Source organism: Setaria viridis, chromosome 2 (assembly GCF_005286985.2).
Source record: "Setaria viridis chromosome 2, Setaria_viridis_v4.0, whole genome shotgun sequence".
In the NCBI taxonomy this organism is placed as follows: Eukaryota; Viridiplantae; Streptophyta; class Magnoliopsida; order Poales; family Poaceae; genus Setaria; species Setaria viridis.
The window spans coordinates 11,821,734-11,844,952 of NC_048264.2; the positions used below are offsets into that span (position 1 = coordinate 11,821,734).

Here is a 23,219-nt window from a genome sequence, read left to right on the forward strand (position 1 = left end):
TAATCGCTTAACAATTTCCAATTTTTTTAGAAAGAGATAACGTTACCGTTGGCAAACGGTCACATTGACTAATGGTTGACCCTTATACCCAAACTAGTCGTGTAACGGCTCGGGGCTGTGTGCCACGTGCCCATCGGCTAAAAAAAAATTATTTGGATTTTAAGGTAAAAGAGATGTGAAATTACAAGATTGACCCTCAGCCTGATTCTTCGATTCAATCTAAGTCTCGAGGGCTACTCCATATGGAGTGCGATTTTCATCGCACTTCCATATAAGATTTAAGACCAAGATAAATGAGGCTTGAGCACATTCTAGCCGCATGGCAGTACTCGAGTATATTCGAAGACTAAGTCCGATGGAGTACTTGAAGAGTACCACAAACTCGTCGGAGCCGTCTACGAAAGTACTTGGGACTGTTGCATTTGAATAAAAAGTATTCGGGGACTTGTCATCCGTACATCTATGGGTCCACTGGAAGATTTGGACAGTTCTAGATACGGGGCTGTACACCGAGACGTGTCAGATATGGAGACTATGGTGCAAGATGGCGTGATCTACATGGAGGACGAGAACTAGTCAAGGATTAGGGAATTACTCGTAGCAAATATAGTAGGACTCTCTAGTTGAATCCGACTATACAATCGACCTGTAACCCTACCCCCAGCAATATAAGACGAGGTAGGAACCCCCTCCAAAGAACTTTAATCAATACAACACAACCAACACACAAGACGAAGGTTATTACGCGATATAAGAGGCCCGAACCTATCTAAATCGTGTGTTCGAGTTCATCTTCGAGTTCCTGATCTCGGTGAGCCCCACGCATAAAACACTATGTCGGGTATCCCTCGGTAGATTGCTGGGTCTAAACGCCATTCGCTCGCAATTTAGTATCGAACCGGTACTAAATGGCGCGTTTGGTACCAGTTGATATGCCCGGTACTAGATGCTTAAATGTAAGGTCGGGTACCCAGCACTTAAGGGTTCTAGATCGCCAGAAGTTATTCACGCTCGTTTCATCACTCGTCAGTCCCCAACCTCACCAGCAAGACACAGATGTACAAAACGAGGAGGTCTCGCAGGATGTCGCCGCGGCCGCCGCAGATGTTGACGATGATGAGGAGAAGGAGAGCAGCAGCTGGACGCATCATCCATCCATGGAGCGGTGCAGAAGAAGGGAGAGGGACTGAAGGAGAAGGCGGCTTTGCCGGTTTTGGATGTGTGGGCCTGATCACTCCCTTCCCCTTGACGCTTTGGGGATTCGGGGGCCCGGCCCGTGAACCGGCGCGCGAGATAGCCGGTGAGCCTGGGAGAGCAGACCCTATCTTAAATCTCCACCATTCCACCCTTATCGACCCCTGCCTCTCACTATCGTTTCCCTCCTTGGTACTCACTCTTGCTTGCTCTGCTCCCCTGGTCACCTCCCCCGGCCTGGGCTGCCCCCCTCTCCTCCTCCTCCGTGTTCTATCCTTTCGCTCTCCTCCTTCTCCTACCTTCTCTTATCCCGATAATGGCAACCTGCAGCAACACCGAATAACTCGCCGCTGTACTACCTTTCGCTTCGGCACCGGTACTCGCATAAGAATTGTTACCCTTTTGGATAAGCCTTGAGGCAGGTCGTCGAGCACAGGGGTGTGTGCTCTGAGAGGAAAACCTCCGGCAGCTGGGCGCCAGCGCCCATTGGTAAATTCTTGTTCCTCCTGCTGTTTGTTAAGCGACTCGTGTTTCAGTTGCTTGGCTGTTTGGCCCTTTGCTCGGTTGCCCGTGAACATTGCGTGTGCTCGACTTTGGTGTGTGCCGGGCGCTTCAGGCCAATACGGGAAAACTTTGGTTTCCCTTCACGCTGTTTTCTTTTTTCATCCTTTGGTTTTGCTTCTTTTGTTCTTTGCTCGCTCTGGAATTCGAACACGCACAAGACATCGACCACTGAAGCTAGGCCTCACGAAGGAGCGGCGGCGGCTTTTCTAGTTTTCGGTCTGTGCGTGAATTGCTTAAGTTCAGTGTGTGTTCTTGTGTCCATTACATCGTTGGCTGCTCCTCTTCTGTCTTAGTTCCTTGCTAAGCACATGTTGCTTATTAGAATGGTGAAAAAAACTTAACATCTCTGAGAGGGTGCCGAGAACTCAAGTCGTGTTCTTTACACTCTCTGTTTCAGTAGAACAGAGTTGTCTTCGCTTGGTACCTGCGAACGCAACTAGTTTTTCTCTTGTCCACAGGTTCCGCCGCCTCATACTCCTTATCCCTTTGTAGTTGGCCAGAACAGAACCAACTCTTGAGTTCCATTTTACCTGTTTTGCCTTCTTTATTAACCTCATAACGTATCTGTGCACAAGTCAAAAGTTAATCCTCGTGAGAACAGGAGAGGTGAAATTTAAATATTAAAATTGTTGCTTGCTGCTCTTTCTCACACCATCAGTGGTCGCTCCCTCCACCCCCCCCCCCCCCCCCCCCCCCCCTCTCTCTTTTTTTTCTGGTCAATATTCGTGCCGTGGGCTGAGCAGATACATGAAAACACGACGAGTATTTCTCTATCACGTCTCGCTGTTATTATGAACATGGTATGCCCACACGTCAAGGACAGCTGCCTAGTTTGTCTCACAGTACTTTTCCGGAACTAGTCTCTCTAACCATTTCTTCACACCAGCCCTCTTCTTCAACTCAAAAACATGTGCCACACACATGTTTCTCTTCCGAGCAGCCGTGTGAAAACATATAAACCTGGTGTGTGTGTGTTTTGCTGTGATGATGGGCTCATGATGATGTTAGATATTAGTACCGCCTTTTGTTATCAATCATATCATCATATCATTATGATCCCATCATATACTAGGATACAAGGAAGAAAGAAGTGCCCTTTCTTTTCTGTTGTTTGGCGCTCATGATGATTGTTAAGCAATAAGCATGCGATCGAAAGTTGCAAAGACTGTATTTTTAATCCGTTCTGAAGTACTGAAGATAGAAAGCCGGTGTAATTAATCTTTTTTTCCAGTAACTGAAGATAGAAAGGTTCCGAGGCGTATTAATCAATTTCAGTGTATCTAGTGAAAGTGACCAAATCTTGTTGCATGCCCCACTAGTGTGCTTGTTTACATCCTAGTGCTTGACAGCTATTCTATTGTGTCAAACCTGCTTCTGAACAGCAATATATGGTTTGATTTTGCTTCTGTTGTGCAGTTGGGGCTGTCTGAGCTGAGCTTGCTCGCCGTTGGGCGTGTGCATGGCGCCCAAGAGCAAGCGTGGGAAGGCCAAGGGTGAGAAGAAGAAGAAAGATGAGAAAGGTGATTGCTTTTGATGTCCACAGTTCTCTAGATGACATAATTCACGATCAGGTGATATGATTGTCGAGCTTATCAATTAACTTTTTTTCTTTCTTCCTGTTGTTTCTAGTTCTCCCAGTGGCCATTGACATCACTGTGAACCTCCCGGACCAGTCTAATGTCATTCTGAAGGTTTGGTTTCCATGTCCTCGCCAATGTAGTTGTTCTCCTCATAACGATTTTCTCATCTGTCCTCACTGAACTATACAATGAGAACAGAATTCTCATCGGAACACACATAAAAATTGATGAACCAAATCTTGTTTCTTGAGACAGGAACAAAGTTTCAGATTGTATTTTGTTGCATATATAAATTACAGATCCCTAACATTGAAGATAATATTGTACTTTGTCTAGTCCTCATATTCTCTATTGTAAACCATAATGTAAACTACAAAACAGCTTCACAGTATAACCAGCCTTTGTCATATTCGTAATTTTGCTCCATATTATGCTTTCTCGTGTGCAGGGGATTTCAACGGACAGGATCATCGATGTAAGGCGGCTGCTCTGCGTCAACACCGCCACATGTGCCATCACAAACTACTCCCTCACACATGAGGTATGTTTCAGTATCTTCTGCCAAGTAGTCTAGGAGCAACAGCCAAAGTTAATTCATGGGTTGGTTGAAAAGAAAATTCTACAAGAAATAGACTCCTTTCTTTCCAACCTGCATAGTCGTTCTTACAACCTGTACTAATGTTCAAATGGTTTTATAATCTCAAATAAGGACGTTGTTTCTTCAATGTGTTTTTGAAGTATTTCTTGTATTAATCGACTGAAATATGGTACCTGAGCCACCTATGCCGTGACTCTTTCAAACCAATCTAGGCCTTAGCATACTTGCATGTTTTTCGTGGATTTTCCAAGACGGTGATGAGTGCTTAGTGATGATCCATTTTATTTTGCTTTTGTTCCAGACGCGTGATGGCCCGTTGAAGGATGCTGCTGATATAGCGACGTTGAAGCCGTGCATGCTCACCCTAGTGGAAGGTAAAAGCTTGATATCCTGTGTGTTATACTTTCATGAGCAATCAAAGCATCATGGCTAAGGTGATTATTAGCTAAAGAAAGGGGTTTGTAGTTATTGGTTCTTCAATGTATGAGGTCATATGTAATTCCACCCATCCTTAAATATACGAAGTTTAGATATGTAATTCCACCCATCCTTAAATATACGAAGTTCAGAACAAGTTGATTATTTTAACACTAGTCCATTAACTCGTGCTCCCGAGCTAATATTTTTAAAAGCTATAATATTTAAAAAATATTTAGAAATGAAACTCCTACTACTCTCTCGTTATTTCAGTACTTCAACGTAATACTCATATAGATATGTACTTATCTTTATCAAGTTGTGATTAATTTTTAATTAGTAATTACTCTATACACTTTTCATCCAAATTCACACTTTTTTCATTTTGTATTGCACCTCCATACATTAGGTTTAGCATAAAAAATAATATTTTCATCAATTCCTCACATATATGTATAAATGGTCTACATGGTGACACTCATCATGCTTATATACTTTAACGTAGTAGTTCTATTTAACAACGACATAAATAGGTAATTTAGAATTATATATTAGTTTACTTTTGGATATTTTTGTATGATGCAATGAAGATAATTAGATTAAGGTTTAGATATTTACTTTAGTTTATTTTTGATAATGACATACGTGGGTCACTTAGATACAAATTTAGAATGACATTATAAGTTATGCTTTATAATAATACTCCATCCATCTATGTTTATAAGGCACGATATGACTTCGCACGGTCTTTCAAATAATACTTTGACCATTCATTTATCTTATATTATATTGTTTACAATTATAAATTTATGATTACGAATCCAACCATATAAAGTTTATATTATAAAAATAAAAAATTAATAGTTAAATTATTTCTCAAAGATTGCAAAGTTTGAATATTGATATGTGTGCGCGCCTTATAAATAAAAATGGAGGGAGTATGTATGAGTAAAGTGGATGAAGATTATGTGGTTACTTTAGATTATTTTTTATAATGGTCAAGCTCCATAAATTTAGATATAGGTTTAGAGTTTATTTTTGGATATTTTCATAAGGATAGTGGTGGGTAACTTACCAAGGACTATGATTATTAGAGTTTACCGGATTGATGTTTGATGTTTTTTATTTTTATGAGAATTTCTAGGATTTGTCTTTTTTTTCGACATATCTCGGGGGAACTAATGCGGGGTCTCCAATAGAAACAAATGAGACCACATTACTATAAAACTATTACCTTAAGTTACCTCTCATACGTTAAATATTCGAACACAATACTTATATAGATATATACTTATTATCTTCATCTGATTGTGATAGATTTTAGTCAGTAATTACTCAATAATATTTTCATCCACATTTATAATCTTTAACTTTTCACCTTGTATCGCACGTATGCGCTTGAATTTGTTTAATGGACCCTAAATTTGTACTATGATTTTAACATAGAAATCTATATTCTCGTCACTTCCTCTATATCTTTATAAATGGCGACACACATCTTTTGTATATTACCTTCATTATTATATCATATACGAATAGTGTAGGAAATAGACGATTTAGAATCATATAGGACTATATATTTTTAATTATGTGGGTAATATAGATGCAAGTTTAAGGATTATTCAAGTTATTTTTAAGTATTAGTGGTGGGAAATTTAGTTGCAAATCTAGGGAGTTATTTCAAATATTGTTTGTAATTGCATGAATGGGTAATTTCGATGAAGATTAGGGGTTACTTTAGTTTATTTTATATAATGATAGATGTGGATAATTTAGATATAGATTTAGGGGTTACTTTAGGCTATTTTCATAATGGCATATGTGGATATGTGGGTAATTTTTAAAAATATAATAGATCCAATGACTATGATGATTTGAGCCTACCGATTGGCGGCCAGATGTTTTGTTTTTTTTGAAAATTTCTTGGATTTATCTCTTTTCTTAGAGTGTCCACCTAGGATCCTAAGTATCATCACCTGGAGGCTTCAAAAAGAACCTCCAATTAGTAATAGTAAGATAGTTAGATTGTCCTAAACATTACCCTCTATTCTTAATATACAGAACAAAGCTAATTAGTTTAATATATTGCTAATTAGTTTAATATATTTAAGGATGGAGGAGTAGTAATTAACTATTTTTTGATATAATGCAGGAACAAACATGTCAAAATGCTGTCATTATTCTTCGGATGTATATTTTATGGTAGCAACTAATGTGAAAATAAGAAACATTTATAATTCTGTAACTAATTTAGTGATAATGCTACAAATATTAATATATTAGGTTGAATGGTGGCTTTGCCATCATGACCCCTAAAGGGAGTGGTTCCTGTTCTGCCTCTCCTCCTACTCAATACTTAATTTAGGTTTGTTACGGTCTTTGAAAAATGTATGAAGAGGTACAAAAATTATTAGTTTATAGCTACGAGAGCTTTTCCAGTGCAAACACATACATTCAGTTAACATATATGCCTGTTTGGTTTTGTAGTGGTATTTTACTGTACTTATGATAGTTAGATTTGATCAACTGTGACTATTGTTTGATTGGCTATCTCACTTATTGCAAGCTACACTGCATAATCACCGAGACCCATCATTATGATTTTGGGAAAAAATGTATTTCTTTTCAAAATTTCTCCTAATAGCATTTCCTCTCGTGCCTCCTGCTCTTGGCGTCAGGAAACCAATTCGTTGTCTCAACACCCAAAAAACCAGGCTTTCATTTGAAAGAGCCTAATTTAATTAATTATTTTTCACAAGTTTCTCCTCTTCGTGTCAGGAAACCCATAGAATCAATGCCTTCATTTGAAAGAGCATAATTTAATTAAATATTTTTTCACAAATTTGAAAATATAGCTTTTAGAAAATAAAATCGTCCCCCTCTAACCAGCCAATGAAACCTTCTTTTGAAAGAAAATTCAAAATAATTAAAGTTCTAAATGCTATCCATTTTTTCCTTTTTGAATTTCTCGAAAAACTGGTACTGAAAACAAAAAGAATGCAGATGAGTACAGCGAGGAGAGTGCGGTGGAGCACGTCCGGCGGCTGCTGGACATCGTCGCGTGCACCACCTCCTTCGGGCCCGCGCCGCCACCTCCACCGCCGCCGTCTCCCAAGGACGCCGATGCCGCCAAGGAGCCCTCCAGTTCCAGCGCCACCTCCAAGGCCGCCGCCTCCGGGTCCTCGGGCGGGCGCCGCACGGCCTCGCCGCCACCGGCGTCGCCGTCCAAGGAGTCGTCGGCCGCGAAGGAGGCAGCGGCCAAGGAGTCCGCGGCCGCGGCGGAGCTGGAGGCCGAGATGAGCGGCGCGTGCCCCCGCCTCGGCGCCTTCTACGAGTTCTTCTCCCTCGCCAACCTCACGCCGCCACTCCACTGTAAGTGAATGTGACAGCCTCTCACTATTCCCGACCTGAATTAGCGATCACGAATTGAGTGCTCAATCCGATAGAACCACTCAATATTACTGGCATTTATCCAAACTCTTGATTGATTTCAGTTATAAGGCGAGTGTCACAGCCTAGGCAGGAGGAGCAGCCTTCGGATGACCATCTGTTCTTTCTCGAGGTAAAATGGCTCAATGATGGCCTTTTCATTGGCTTCATTGGGACAATGGTCCCCCCTGATTTCACCGTGTAATGCGCTGGCCCTAATCGGACGATCGTTGTCTGGTGTACAGGCAAAGCTTTGCAGTGGGAAATTCATTGTTGTTGAAGCTCGAAGAAAGGGATTCTTCAGTTTAGGGAAGCAGCGAGTCTTGTGCCATAACCTTGTCGACCTTCTGAGGCATCTTAGTAGAGCCTTTGATAATGTTCGTCTATCTCACTGAACTTCCTGACTTTGTTGTTACGGTTTCTATTATAGGGTAATAGTAGCCTGAATGCCTAAGGTATTTGGCCTTATTATTTAGTTCCTACTTGGATTATTGCTTTCCCTGAAGAATAGAAGAAGTAATTAGTAGTACAGAGAGAATTTAAGGATCTCCTTCACTTTCCATTGAAATGACTGATATCTGCATATGAAGAGCGTATAGCTTTCTTCAGTACTTAAAAATATTAAAATGGCAGCAATATTAGAATTATGACCATAAAATTTTTTTGATTATGAATTAAAAGTAATCTTTGCCTTATGCTATTTTAGTTGTAGCACTGACATACTGCCACAGAAAGTAATTATCTGCATTTGCACATCTTTTATGAGCTTTTGATGAGAAACATTGGAATCATAAGCTGCTACATTGCAACATGAGGTGTCTAATCACAGGAAATTATAAGTTGCAAGATTTTACATCACTTGATGTCTCATACTGCTTATTTTATTACTTCTAACTTTAAGCTCTATTCTTTTTGTTGCTTTGATATAGGCTTATGAAGATCTTATGAAGGCATTTTTGGAACGAAACAAGGTTTGCTGTAATCTCATTCAAGTTATTTTTTCAGTTCATAATTTTTGTTGGCATTGTTGGAAACTTTCAAGGTCAGAGCTAAAATTAAAATCAAACAAAGCCTAGGTCTAATAGTGCTTTCTTAGCTTTTGTCTCTCCAGTCCATTGATTTTATGGTAAAATTTCTTTAGCATATTTGGTTCTATGCCTAGAGCTAGAGCCTTAGCTATCCATAGGCCTGGGTCTGCCTCTGGAAAATATCTCACATTAGTTGTATCAAAACTATGTTATACTCAGGAATGCACTAGAATATACATAAGAACATAGCTAGGATACATTTTAATGTACTTGTACTTCAAGTAAAAGATAAAAGAATTGGTTGTGTTCTGGCCTTCAGGGAATACCTTGCCTACTCGTGTATATATATGTTCATGTAGCTTCATAACCAGTTTCTTCCATTTTTCTTCTAAATATAATGATATGCAACACTCCTGCATGTTCGAGGAAAATACCTACTTCTTCCATATTGGTCGCATTATAGTACTGTCTGCTTTCGTAGAAGCACCTTAATTCAGCAGTGATGTCTTGCAAATTCATTGCATCTATGTGACTAATCTTGTTTTCTGTTAGCCAAGTGCTTCACGCTTTGCTGCTTATATGTATGATAAATCTTTCTCCTATTCCAATGTTATGTCCTCACCTAGTTGTTGTTGCCCATACATTGCAGTTTGGAAATTTTCCTTATGGATTTCGTGCAAACACATGGCTTGTTCCTCCAATTGCTGCCCAGTCACCATCAACGTTTCCTCCACTTCCTGCCGAGGATGAAACTTGGGGAGGCAGTGGAGGTGGTTGGGGAAGGGATGGCAAAAGCGACATGTTGCCATGGGCAGATGAATTCCTTTATCTGACATCGATGCCTTGCAAAACTGCTGAGGAGAGGGAAATCCGTGACAGGAGAGCATTCCTACTTCACAGCCTCTTCGTAGACGTTGCCATCTTTCGGGCCATTGCAGCAGTAAGGCATGTAATGGAGAGTACAGAGATATCAGCATCAACCAAGGTAGACGAAGTTTTGTATTCTGAGACAGTGGGAAATTTTAGCATCACTGTCACAAGAGATTCTTCAGATGCAAGCTGCAAGTTGGATACTAAGATAGATGGAAGCCAAGCCACGGGAATGGACTCTAAGAATCTTGCAGAAAGGAATCTTTTGAAAGGAATAACTGCAGATGAAAACACGGCTGCCCATGTAAGATTTCTAAATTAAGGTTACCTTGTCCATATTATGCATGAAATGTAGTATTTCTTAATTTCTCTTTATTTTGCAGGATGTTGACAGTTTGGGCATCATCAACCTTAGATATTGTGGGTATGTTGCAGTAGCAAAGGTTAACAACATCGACAAAACCAAAGTGACCTCTTCTATTAAGCCAATAAATATCGCAGATCAACCTGAAGGTGGTGCACATGCATTGAACATTAACAGGTTAATAACAAGAGTAACAATGCTTCTATGTTCTCTAGATTTAATTTGTATAGCTTCACCCTATTTATCTTTTGTTGATGAACTTATGATCATTTGTTTAGTTTGAGGATGCTCCTTAATGAAGCCAATTCAACTGGAGAGAAAAAGATATCAAGCCTTTCACAAAATCATAGGCATGAAGAACTAACTACAGCACAAAATTTTGTTGAGAAATTGTTGAAGGAAAGTCTTCAAAAGCTTGAGGAAGAGGAAAATGGGAAACAATCATTTATGAGATGGGAACTTGGAGCCTGCTTGGTTCAGCATTTGCAGGATCAAAAAAATTCTGATAAGGATAAAAAGCAGGGTGGTGAGAAGGACAAGAAGAAAACAGTGGACAAATCTCTGAAAGAGACAAAGATTGAAGGGCTAGGGAAGCCTCTCAAAGCCCTTAAGAACTCGAAAATTGTTGATACTGCCGACATGGGATCCTCATTAGGGGCCAAAAGCTCTGCAGAAGGTCAGAAAGACAAGCCATCTGATACTGAATTACCTCAAGGAGAGTCCAATGCCTCAGAGAATGAAAATCTGCTGAAGGATTTATTACCAGAATCTGCCTTTACAAGGTTGAAAGAATCAGAAACTGGGCTCCACCAGAAGGTGATGCATTGCATTTCATTACAACTGATAAGTCAAATTAGTTATCTTTCACTTCATATTGTGTTGATCCTATCCTCTGAGATGTTGATGAAAGATTAAACGATCTTTTCATTGTAGTGTATATCTTTGGGAGCCATACATGTTATATATAGCCAGTACCTTTAGGTTGTTGCATGTGATATGATGTTTGGCTGATAGGAAGAATATCAGCTGAGCTGTCGATAAGAAAATGGTTCTTTTGAGAAAATCTTGTGGCGCGCCTGTTTGTTTTCTATTTTGTGTGTGTGAGTTTTGTACTCAGTTTGGGCCCTTTCTGGGTCCCTTTGTTCGCTTTCTTCTATCTTAATGAAATGACACACAGTTCTCCTGTGTTGTTTGAGAAAAATAATATGAAATTTGTGGACTCTGACTAAGGTACACTAGATATAGACAATCTCAAATGTGAGTTTTTGTCAATACAATTCTTTTTCTACACAAGTAATATGTTCAAACATGCACCGGTTAGTTGTCTGACACACTTGTGCTAGGAAAACCCTTGGAAGTACTATTTTTTATCAAAAAAAGTACCATTCTTTTTTGATACATTCCTTTACTTTGTGCTTCAGTCTTCTGCTCAGCTTCTTTTATTTTGTAAAGTGAAACTAATTTTTGTTCTCGAAGCAAGATAAATTATTTTTCGTACAGTGTTTGCATGTATCTTGATTTAGCTGATGTTGGTATCTTTTACCATTCCTGGTAACCAAACACTCATTATATCATAATAGTGCATGAAGACTGTAGACTAACCTTGTTTGTTTTACAGTCACCACCTGAGTTGATTGAGATGGCTCTAAAGTACTATGATGAAGTTGCGCTTCCTAAGCTGGTACGTGTCAATATATGACATAATGGGTTTTTATGACAAAGCCAGGGGACATCTTCTCCCTGTGGTCAAGTGCTTTATGAGATTATGAGTGATGTAGAATCCATGTGCACATTTTTCGAGTTAAGAAGCCTAATGACTAATCAAAGAAAATATTCAGGTTGCTGATTTTGGTTCCCTGGAACTTTCACCTGTTGACGGTAGGACTTTGACAGATTTCATGCATACTAGAGGCCTACAGATGCGTTCTCTAGGACGAGTTGTAAGTTTCTAATGCTGTTTTGTATTTGAATGAAATGAATGCCGTTTCTTTCCAGTTCATTTGTAAATGCTGACCAGCTAATTATCTGTTTAGGTCAAGCTTTCGGATAAGCTTTCGCATGTTCAGTCCCTATGTGTGCATGAAATGATAGTGCGAGCATTCAAGCACATCGTTCGATCTGTGATTGCTGCTATTTCAGACACACGGCAATTAGCACTAACAATAGCCGCAGCGCTGAACTTACTGCTTGGTGTTCCTGAATCTGATGTCTCTGGAAGTTCTCCTAGTGTGCATCCGCTAGTATGGAGATGGCTGGTGACCTTCTTGAAAAAGAGATATGAATTTGAGCTCACAGAGAAGCATTACCATGATATGAGGAAATATGCTATCCTGAGAGGACTATGCCATAAGGTATTATCTTTATTTTTCTTTTGTTAAAAAAACCTCATCCTGATTTGGCAATTTCGATTGAGGACAACTGTTGCTGTTAGGTGGGCATTGAATTGGCACCCCGAGATTTCGTTATGGATTCCGCTTTCGCATTCCATAAGCAGGACATTATTAGCCTGGTACCTGTACACAAGGTAAAGTTTGCAGGATAGGATTGTTATTTTATTTGAATTAATTTGGCTCATCATATGTAATCAGCAGTATTGTTTCAGTGATGACATGTATGCCAGGAAATGACATAAAAACTCAGCTAATATGGTTTTCCATAACATGCAGCAAGTTGCATGTTCATCTGCAGATGGAAGGCAACTGCTAGAATCCTCTAAAACTGCCCTTGACAAGGGAAAACTTGAAGATGCTGTCAATTATGGGACCAAGGTATCTTTCTAAATTCATTTCTAAATGTCGTAATTCTTTTCATGTATTTTTCACTGATTTGTAATTTTCTATATGAAAATGCAGGCTCTTTCTAAGCTCATAACTGTGTGCGGTCCGTACCACCGAATGACAGCTGGAGCTTATAGCCTTCTAGCCGTTGTTTTATACCATACTGGTGATTTTAATCAGGTATATTGTTACGTGGTTTGGAAATCAGATCATTTATTGAAGTGCTAAACATTTTCAGGCAATTCTAGGTGGCCTCAACTAGGCATGGTTTCAAAACATTGATTATAATGCTTAGACAATGTATTACAGGTTCAAAATTGATTCTATATTCTTAGACAATATATCACAGGATCAAAGTATCATAGAAATAAAGTATATGCAAGGAGTTGTACTGACAAAAATGATATCTTTTAGGTCGAAATGACGTCAGAATATGACTGGAGAGAAAAAGTCGTCAATAACCTAAAGCGTGTGATGACTAATGAATTGTAGCTTTTCGAATGGATGTTCCTGTAGATAATAAGTTTTGACATATTTTTCTTATTCTAGATTTTAATACGTCCAAAAAAACTGCAGGCTACTATTTATCAGCAAAAGGCACTAGACATCAATGAGAGGGAACTTGGACTTGACCACCCTGATACAATGAAGAGTTATGGAGACCTTGCTGTATTCTACTACCGTCTACAACATACAGAATTGGCACTAAAGTAAGGAACACTCATAAAATTCTTCCATTTTGTGTTTCATGCAGCTCATCTAATAGTTTCATAATAGCCTAAAGAACTACAATAGCCCTTTTAGGTCTTAGGTAAGTTAATACTGTATCTATTCACAATCTTAATGATGATTGGCAAGAGACAAAATGAAACATGTTTGTTGTTTATAGTTTCAAAAAAACATGTTTGTTGTTTCTATAGCAGCATTTTTTTCTGTTAACCATATTCTGGCTTTTCTGTTCACAAACTTGTCAAGCAGAACGTGCATATTTGGATTTCTCTCTTTATTGGTATAATTTTTTTGATTTGCAACAAATGACATTTTAAAGATGATAGTTCCTACAAAGGTTATACAGATTGTATAACACGTGAAACATGAATATTTTCAATAATGTGATCATGAAATGGAATGATGTTAAGTGAATCCTTAGATGGTGATTCCTTTCCAAGTATCTTAGTTAATGCACATTTGCAGTTTTACTTTTTCATTTTATTAGGAAAGGTAGGAGAGGACAAAGAAAACTGTCATATTTGTTTTTACCACAGAAATTGTCTAGTACTTAAATTAGATCACTATTTGTCCCCTTTTTGTTAATTTGGTTTTGTGTGTGCAATTTAAAATTTAAAGATGTCAATTCCTGTTGTTTTTTAATTATAATCTTTGTCTATTTAGCTATTTCTTATGACCTAATGCTCCAAGATTTGAAAACAAAAGCATTTAAAAAACAGAAGTGGATCATACATGTTTGATACTTTGACTAGTAAAATGTACAGTTCTGATGGTTTGGATCAACTTTAACATTATCTGCAAAGTATTAACTATTGGTGTACACTAGGTATGTCAAGCGTGCGTTATATCTTCTGCATCTTACGTGCGGGCCATCTCATCCAAATACAGCTGCTACATATATCAATGTAGCCATGATGGAAGAAGGATTGGGCAATGTGCATGTAGCTCTCAGATATTTGCACAAAGCTTTAAAATGCAACCAGAAATTACTTGGGCCTGATCATATACAGGTAATAGTTTTATACATATGTTTTAGAATAGGACGCCATTCTTCCCAGGACATATTCGATATACTTAATGATGACTGTGAATTTGATCCTTACTAAGATCTACCTTTTGTTTTCTCTCAAAAGGAGTTATCCTGTTGGTTGGGCAATACTTTTTATTTGTTAGCTTAAGGAGTTACTTAATACATTCAAAGCGAGGGATTTTGATAACCTTTTTATTGGTGAATGGTGTAGATGCTAGTTGCACTTCCAAATGCTTTTTTTTGCTAGAAATATGTTAGCTGGAATCATGCAAGTTGAACGGTGAACTTGCAGTTTCAGAGTGTTGATTTTTTTACTATATTCTACATTTCAGCCGAAAAGGTCAATTCCTCCATTGCCTTTTACCAATTTGCATGATTAACTATTAGCTTTCATTTGATGTACTATGTTGTGAGGAATTTTCAGTTGATGTCATGATTTTCTGTTATCTGTAGACTGCCGCCAGCTACCATGCTATAGCCATAGCTCTCTCGTTGATGGAAGCTTATTCCTTGAGTGTTCAGCATGAGCAAACAACCTTACAAATCCTTCGTGCAAAACTTGGACCAGATGACCTACGGACTCAGGTATTCTTCATGAAATAAGATTGTTGACATACACAAAAAGTACTCTCCAATTAGATGTCATTTTATAATGCGTGCAGTGAAACATTTTGAATACTTGTATATTAAGAAAATATTGAAACTGGCCATATGAGAATGATGTTACTATATGGCCATCAAAAGTACTTCATGATAACTCCACATTAATGGAATTGCTCCCTTAAATTGTAGATTTAAATCCTTCAGACCAGTGTTTCAAAGGCGTCACCTAGGCATCCAGGCAGACCCAGTTCGCCTTGGGGAACAGTTACGCGTTGTCACCTAGGCGATAAGGTGTTCACAGCTCGCCTTGGGTCGCCTTGTTTCCTTTGAAACACTGCTTTAGACTGCTCCACTGGAATTAAATAGATCAGATGACTTGGTTGTCTTTCAATTTTTCAAGTTCCCATACTAGAAAAGATGCTTTCATTTATGAGAGCATAAGAGGAAGAAAATAGGAACTTCACTTGCTAAATTCTACTACTAGTTATACATAGAGATGCTTGAAAAGTCTAAACAAAAAGCAACTGGGATGAGTTGCGTATATACATATTTATAGTCATTAGTCAAAGATGTACACTAGAGAGCATTTCTTTTTCCAAGATGACAGTTCCTTTATTTTTTACAGAAAGAAATGTTTCCTCCTTTGTGACGTAGAAGACCATTCCTAACCTTTTAGCCCTTTCTGGATGCAGGATGCTGCTGCCTGGCTTGAATACTTTGAGTCGAAAGTAATTGAGCAACAAGAGGCTGCACGGAATGGAACTCGGAAACCTGATGCATCAATAGCTAGTAAAGGACACTTAAGGTGAAACCTTGACTGAGTACTTATCACCAAAAGATAATAAATCCTTAAGATAGTTCTGCATTAGGCTAGTACTTCAAAAACTTGGTTCACTGCTATTCCGATGACTCATTTTTAGATAGGTATTTGGATATTGTATTGACTTTACATTTCACTTCCAGTGTGTCTGATCTTCTTGACTACATAAATCCTAACCAAGAGAACAAAGGAAGAGATTCTGAATCTGGCAAACGGAGATACTCAAGCATAAAGGTTGGTTACCTATCTTTCTTCCTGTCCGACCTTGTTTCTTGTTTAAGAATTTATTCACCCCATACTCATCCTGTCAGGTTTTATCGCATTCAAATGAAAGTTCTAATGGAGCAAGTCCTGAGATCTCTCCAAGAGATTCAACTCCCATTATAGATGTGGAAGAGCAAGTTAAAGAGCTGTCAAAAGATGACAGTACTGAAATTATTTCTGAAGCTGAGGTTAAACAGAGTCCTAAATCGTTTGAGCAACCAGCACCTTCTGAGCTACCAATAGAGATACACGAGGTTAATATTAATGTACCTAAGGAAGTTCTTCAAGATGAAACTGCAGAACCTGAAGATGGTTGGCAGCCTGTTCAAAGACCTAAATCAGCTGGAGGACCTGGAAAACAGATAAAGCATTACCGTCCCACTGCCAGAAAGGTGTATGACCCTGATAGTCATGATCCAACATATACTTCACAATACAAGGCAAGGAATTCCTATTCTAATAACCGGTATTATTTCTTAAGGAAGAGAACTGTCGTACCTACAACGTACACAGATCCTCAGCAGCATGTGAAAGTCCAGACATCAGGTGCCAGGTTTGGTCGCAAGATTTACAAGGCTGTGACCTATCGGGTTAAGCCAGGGACAGCATCTACAGAGGTGCAAGATACTTCTAAGAGTACAGAGCAGGTGAGTGGTAAAGCAGAAACCCAGGTGACGTACTCACAAGCACATGATCCTACCTCAATAGATCACAAAGAAAGTGAGCTACATGGAGCTTTAGTTGCAAGTAGCGGAAATGCTCCATCATACAAAGATGTTGCCTTGGCACGTCCTGGAACAATTGTCAAGACTCAAATACAGAAATCTAGAGATGATGTACCACAGAACCAACCATCACTTGGTCAAATCATTGCACAAGAAATGAAGGATTCTTTGGTTGATTCACTTCGAGTGGAACAGAGACCTGTCTCTTCAAATGCCAATAATCCCAAAGAAATAGCAAATGTACCAGAACAAATCCAGCAATCAGAAGAGACAAAATTCTCTGGAAGAGAACCAGAGATTGAGAATCTAGGCAAAGATGGTTCACAAAATTTGCCGATATCTGTAATTGGAAGTGAGCCTGGAAGTAGTAAAGAAGATGCCAATGTGTTCAGTAACACAAGGCAAGAACCATCAAGTAGTGGCAATGTTGATGCAGCCATTGAGTTTTCTGAGTCTACTGGATCTGCAATAGCTGAACAGAGTGGGAAGTCTGACGTGGAATTATTTGAAGGTCTACCCAGCAGTATAGAACCTGTATCAGTTACAGCATCTACAACGAACACTGGGAGTCTTGAAGGTGTTGCAAGTGAGAAGTCCAATCCTAACTTAGTGCTAAGTAATATTGATTTAAGAGAGATGCCTAATAAGAAGCTATCTGCTGCTGCCCCACCATTTAACCCATCTCCACCGGGACTTAGCCCCCATGCTGGAAATGTTGGTATCCCACCACCAGGTGCCATTCCAGGAGTAGCGCCTTGGCCTGTGAATGTATCACTGCATCCTGGGCATTCAAGTATGGTGCCAAGTGGTCCTCCTTTGTGCACTTCCCCTCATCATTTGTATCCTCCTGCTCCCCGGTCTCCTAATCTCATGCATCCTATGCCATTTATTTATCCACCATATAGTCAACCACAGGTGGTTCCAAGCACCACATTTCCCATGAACACTAATATTTTTCGGCCTAACCATTATGGATGGCAAACTTATATGAGCCCAGGTCCATCAGAATTTGTGCCAGTGTCAGCATGGTCAAACAGCCATACAGTTGAATTCATTACCCCAACACATGGTGTTGACCCCATTTCGCAGTCTTTAGCAGATAAGCATATTCAATCTGATGCAGCTGTTGTCAGTATAGGACCTTCACTGGACAGTAGTGCTGTAGCGGTCAAAGAAGAAATGGAGACTCCTGCAGTGGTAGGAAGTGACAATTTCATCAGCAACAAACATGATGATCAGGATAAACAATTGAAGGATGCAATTAGAATTGAGCTGAATCCTGACATGCAAGCAGATAACAGTCAAGATATTGGTGTAACAAATCATTCACGAAGCAACATGAAAAACGAAGATGAAGGTAGTTTCAGGATATATGTAAAGGGGAAAAGCCGGCGGAAACAAACTCTGAGGATCCCGATAAGTTTGCTTAACAAGACATACGGGTCACGTTCTTTCAAGTTTGTCTATAACAGAGTAGTAAGAGAGAACGACATCTTCAGGCCTTCCAGTGTGTCCTTTGCTGAAGTTGTTTCATCTGGCAACTAGGCAAATCAAAATTCTGCCTAAGCATCTAATATTGGAATTATTATCCACGAGAAAGTTTTGATGGATCTACAATTCAAATGTACTGAAATGTGATAAAGTTCTTATTTTGAAGGCAGAATGATGATCCTAGTGTTCCAGGTAACAAATTTAGTTCATATACTTTACTCTTGCTATCCATTATATGCCATTCATTCATAAGCTACTTGTCGGTATTTTCTGCAGATATGAAATTCCACAACCCAAAACTGTTTAGAAAGGATAAAATCCATTATTTTCATTTGAAATAAGGTATGGCTTCTTTGCAATATAACAGTACTTGCATCTAAATGTACGAGCGGTGAACATTTTGTGTCGGAAATCAGATGAACCGTATCATAATTCTACAGAACACAAGCCCTGTTGTGAAATAGTAGATCCATTGAACAAGTGAAATTTAAGCACATTACAATGCAACGTATTAACTTTATGTGGTTTTCATGAGATGAGTTTGACCACTACTCTTTATAACTTCAACATTAACATATTCTAACCAATTTAGCTTTTGTGAAAGCATTTCTAAAGACAAATCTAGTAACATGGTTTCATGTAACAAACCTTGATCACTTAAACATATCAAAATGTGACAGCAATAATTCTAGAGCATCCAAAATAAAAGGCACAGACATACCATATAGTAATCTCCTTCAATTGTCTACATTTTACTCCAAATTTCTTTGATTGAAAAGGAATTCACTGCTTTCTGTACACACATTACAGGTGTCGACAATCCTGTGCAGAGTCCAGAAGAATTGTTAAGAGTTTTGTGAGATCCAGAACTAATAGAAGATGGAAGTATTACCAACAATATAGACTGTCTAGACAGGCTGATTTTTCTTCAATTTTGATAGATTAAGAAAAAGAGAATCCTCTTCGATTTTTTTGAGCTAAATTTTGGGCCTTGAAACTTAGTGCGTAGATTCTAATTTTTGTTGCCTCGCTGCATCCCAATAATTGCCTCAGATTTTTCTTTTTGAGAAACTAGCGTTATTCTTTTTTATAAAACGATAATAATGCCTATTCAGCAAAGCTGCTTGTTTATTCAGAACAAGAGCCATTTTGATATTATTGATCCGTATATTTTTAGTTCACTTTCAGTTATAGTGTATATCCATATTTTGGCAATGTCTTTCCTGATGAGATATGGTATAACGGCTCAAATTTTGTCACTTCGTTTTGGTAGGATACAAAGTTCTTTAAATATATCCGTGTACAAGTTGGCATTGTCATAACTATATCCCGCTGTTTATACGCCCCCCCCCCCCCCCCCCCCCCCCCCCCCCCCCCCGGAGGCAAATATGAAAAAATGTGGTTATATGATTATGACACTATATTTTTGGGACAAACATTCTCCGCACGTTTCCGAATATCCAAACTCAAACGCATAAAAGTACTCGCTCTGTTGTGAACTGAGCATAGCTCGGCTGTTAAAGATTTCTTATGGTTGAGTCCATCTGGATCTGGTCTTCTTATGATTGAGTCCATCTGGATCTGGTCCTCTCAACTCAGTATGGGCGATTTCATTTTTTTAATTTATTTTAGGATTTAATCGGTACTATTCCTTCAGTAGTAGATGATGTACCTATCGTGAAGTGTCAGTGATGGCTTCGTCAATTTCAAGTATATATCGGCTCAATTGAAGGTGCTTACGTGTGTGTACTGTGCTTAAAAGTACTTTTCTATTGTACTCGAGTATTCTGAGGAGCCTAGTCTAACTTGAGTCTGGTGGGTTTTGGCCCGCCGTTACCGGCGGGACGTGGTTAGCGAAAAACAAGAAAAAAAACCCACCCACGCTGGTTACCGGTTAGCAAAAACAAGAAAAAAGTCAGGCTGGTCCGAAACCTCAAACAATTAATTTTATTTATTTTTTTATAAAAACCACTGTTCTCGGTGAGGTGGCTTTGTTCTCTAACTACCATTGAACCGAGGACGAGGTGCAACTACGAGGTACTAACGTAGTAGGGCTTTCCACCCGCTCAACGGCCATTTCGACACGTCAACCGATCTCCATCCGCGTTAGGTCTCCCAGGCAAGCGCTGGCGAACACGGACGGATAGGATAGGATCTTGGAGACTGCTGACCGACCTCGAGAGACGCGCACGCTCACGAGCCCAGAAGCCGGTGGCGCGCGGCCTCTCCAGAACCATCCGGGCAGCCCGGATTCGCCAGCGTGAGCGGTGGCACCTGCACGCTTGCGCGCCGGGCTCCAGGCCTCCCGGGCACGGCACGCGTACGTGTCCCTCGGCCGACGCCGCTTGGGCTCGCCCCGCTGGCGGAGCGCGCACACGCGTCGCCACCTCCCCGTCCCCCGCGCATGCAGGCCGCTTCAGTCTCACGCTCGACGCTCCGGTACTTCTCGGCAAGTCGGCAACGGATAGACGATAAGCCTTTGGCAACCGGCTGGTCCCCTACCCCACTCCGCCTTTAAAAACTGGAGCTGCTGCTTCGTTTAGCTACCTTGTCCATTAGCCTTGTTAGCTGCTGCTGCGTCTACTTAGCCTTGTGCCGCCGCCTGCTCCCATTGCTGTGCAAGCTTAGGCTCGCTCTAGCTCTTGACTCCTAGTGCAAAGGAGAGGCTAGCTTCCGAGTTTCCAACAATGGCCGGGGTTGGGAGGAACATGGTGGCGCCGCTGATGGTGCTCAACCTGATCATGTACCTCGTCGTCATCGGCTTCGCGAGCTGGAACCTCAACCACTTCATCAACGGCCAGACCAACTACCCGGGTACGTTCGCGTGGTTCTTGGTTTTTCCATTGGCAGGGTGGTCGCTGATCTCATTGTACGTAGTGATCATGCCTGGCGCTTGCTTCCTTAATTAAATTGCAGGCGTGGCCGGCAACGGCGCGACGTTCTACTTCCTGGTGTTCGCGATCCTGGCCGGCGTGGTGGGCGCCGCGTCCAAGCTCGCCGGCGTGCACCACGTCCGCGCCTGGAGCCACGACAGCCTCGCCACCAACGCCGCCTCCTCGCTTATCGCGTGGGCCATCACCGCGCTTGCATTCGGGCTGGCGTGCAAGGAGATCCACATCGGGGGCCACCGCGGGTGGCGCCTCCGCGTGCTGGAGGCCTTCGTCATCATCCTCGCCTTCACGCAGCTGCTCTACGTGCTCATGCTCCACACCGGACTCTTCGGCGGCAGCGGCGGCTACCGGGACCACGACTACGGCGCCGGCGCTGCCACAGCCGGCGAGCCCAAGAACGCCCCCAGGGTCTGATGTGATCTCGCAGCTGTTCCGGCCGGACGCTGCATAGTACCTGATGAAGCGTTCGGTCACGCTGCACGAGTAGCGTAACGCTGCAATAGTACTTTATAATGGGTTGTGTGTGTTGACGTGTGTACCTAGTCGGTCGTCTGATCATCTCTACTGTTTAGCAGTAAGGTCATCAGCTCATCTCTGGATTGTGCATGTATGTCAGTGTCAAATGTATCTTGTGGGCCGCCAGTTTCAGCCGGTCATCAGTGACATTGGTGAGATGAGATTTGTGTTGTTTGGCTCAATCAATCTGTCCTTTTTATGATGTTCCTCACCTGCCATGATGCGTAGCGAAAGACGAATTCCAAACATTTTGAGCTGAACCATATGCTGATATCCTATATAATTGAGAACTGCCATCCATCAGTTTCAGCAAAGCTCTCTTCGAGCTATCGAGTTCGATCAGTTCGTGCGTGTACGTCGTAGCTACTACCTGTATATCGGATATGATACCGGATGTGCTCTGCAGTATAATTCCATTGTAATTCGATTTGTAGGGGCGTCCTCATTTTTTCTCTAGGGGCGGGTTTCTAGCGGCGGGTGGCAGGCGGTTTCCGCCCCTGGCAGGCGGGCCCGCCCCTACAATAGGGGCGTGCGTCCTTTCTAGGGCGGAGGCAGCGTGCGTCCTCATTTTGGTTTCTAGGGGCAGGGGCGTGCGTCCTCATTTTGCACGCCCCTCATTTTGGTTTCTATCCCCTCATTTTGGTTTCTAGGGGCGGTGGTGCGGTGGAGCCGGTAGAAATTGAAATTGCCACATGCATCTATTTTTTCCCTGGGCGGTGGGCGGTCCCTGGGCGGGTGGCAGGCGGTTAAAAAGAATCTAAGAGCTACTATAGCAATCGATCCACCCTTGAAGAAAAGCATTTGCCACCCTTGGAAAGCATTTGCCATCCTTGGAAAAGCATTTGCCACCCTTGGAAAAGCATTTGCACTGGGCGGGGCGCGGTGGGCCGCCCATGGGCTGCCTTAAAAAAGAATCTAAGAGCCCCACCCCTGAAAAAGCATTTGCCAGCATCCACCCTTAGAAAAGCATTTGCAGGGTGGGATCCGTCCCTACAAATGGAGGCTATGTAATCGACCCGCTCCTGTATGTAATCGACCCGCTCCTGAAAAAGGGCAGAACCCGCCCCTGCAATGGGGCGATTATCATGGGATGACCTGGTGAAATTGCCACCGCACCTAAAAAAGAATCTAGGAGCTACTGTAGCAATCGACTCGTCCCTGGAAAAGCATTTGCAGGGGTGGGACCCGTCCATGAAAATAAGGCTATTATCATGGGACGACCCGCCCCTAAAAATCACCATTTTCAGGAGGCGGGTCACCCCATCACCCGCCCCTGAAAATGGGAACCATTTCTAGGGGCGGGTGATGTAATACCTAATGTTAATGACA

General features: G+C 41.1%; 2 protein-coding genes across 2 annotated transcripts; both read left to right on the forward strand.

Moving 5' to 3' along the window:
• Positions 1–1,349: 1,349 nt before the first annotated feature.
• On the forward strand, positions 1,350–18,602 carry LOC117845077 (protein REDUCED CHLOROPLAST COVERAGE 1). The gene is given in 25 exon segments (XM_034725968.2): positions 1,350–1,683; positions 3,175–3,278; positions 3,388–3,449; positions 3,787–3,879; positions 4,238–4,310; positions 7,357–7,725; positions 7,848–7,915; positions 8,028–8,159; positions 8,712–8,753; positions 9,460–9,984; positions 10,064–10,221; positions 10,323–10,860; positions 11,663–11,725; positions 11,883–11,984; positions 12,078–12,395; positions 12,476–12,568; positions 12,711–12,812; positions 12,897–13,001; positions 13,398–13,531; positions 14,377–14,560; positions 15,034–15,165; positions 15,876–15,988; positions 16,147–16,237; positions 16,315–18,372; positions 18,374–18,602. Coding segments are annotated over 24 exon segments (5,643 nt in total). The 5' UTR covers positions 1,350–1,683; positions 3,175–3,217; the 3' UTR covers positions 18,401–18,602.
• A 2,347-nt stretch (positions 18,603–20,949) lies between these two features.
• Positions 20,950–22,072, forward strand: LOC117845621 (membrane protein PM19L). Its single transcript, XM_034726685.2, has 2 exons — positions 20,950–21,297; positions 21,400–22,072. The coding sequence occupies exons 1-2, from the start codon at positions 21,171–21,173 to the stop codon at positions 21,786–21,788; spliced, it is 516 nt and encodes a 171-aa protein (XP_034582576.1). The 5' UTR covers positions 20,950–21,170; the 3' UTR covers positions 21,789–22,072.
• The last annotated feature ends 1,147 nt before the right edge of the window (positions 22,073–23,219 follow it).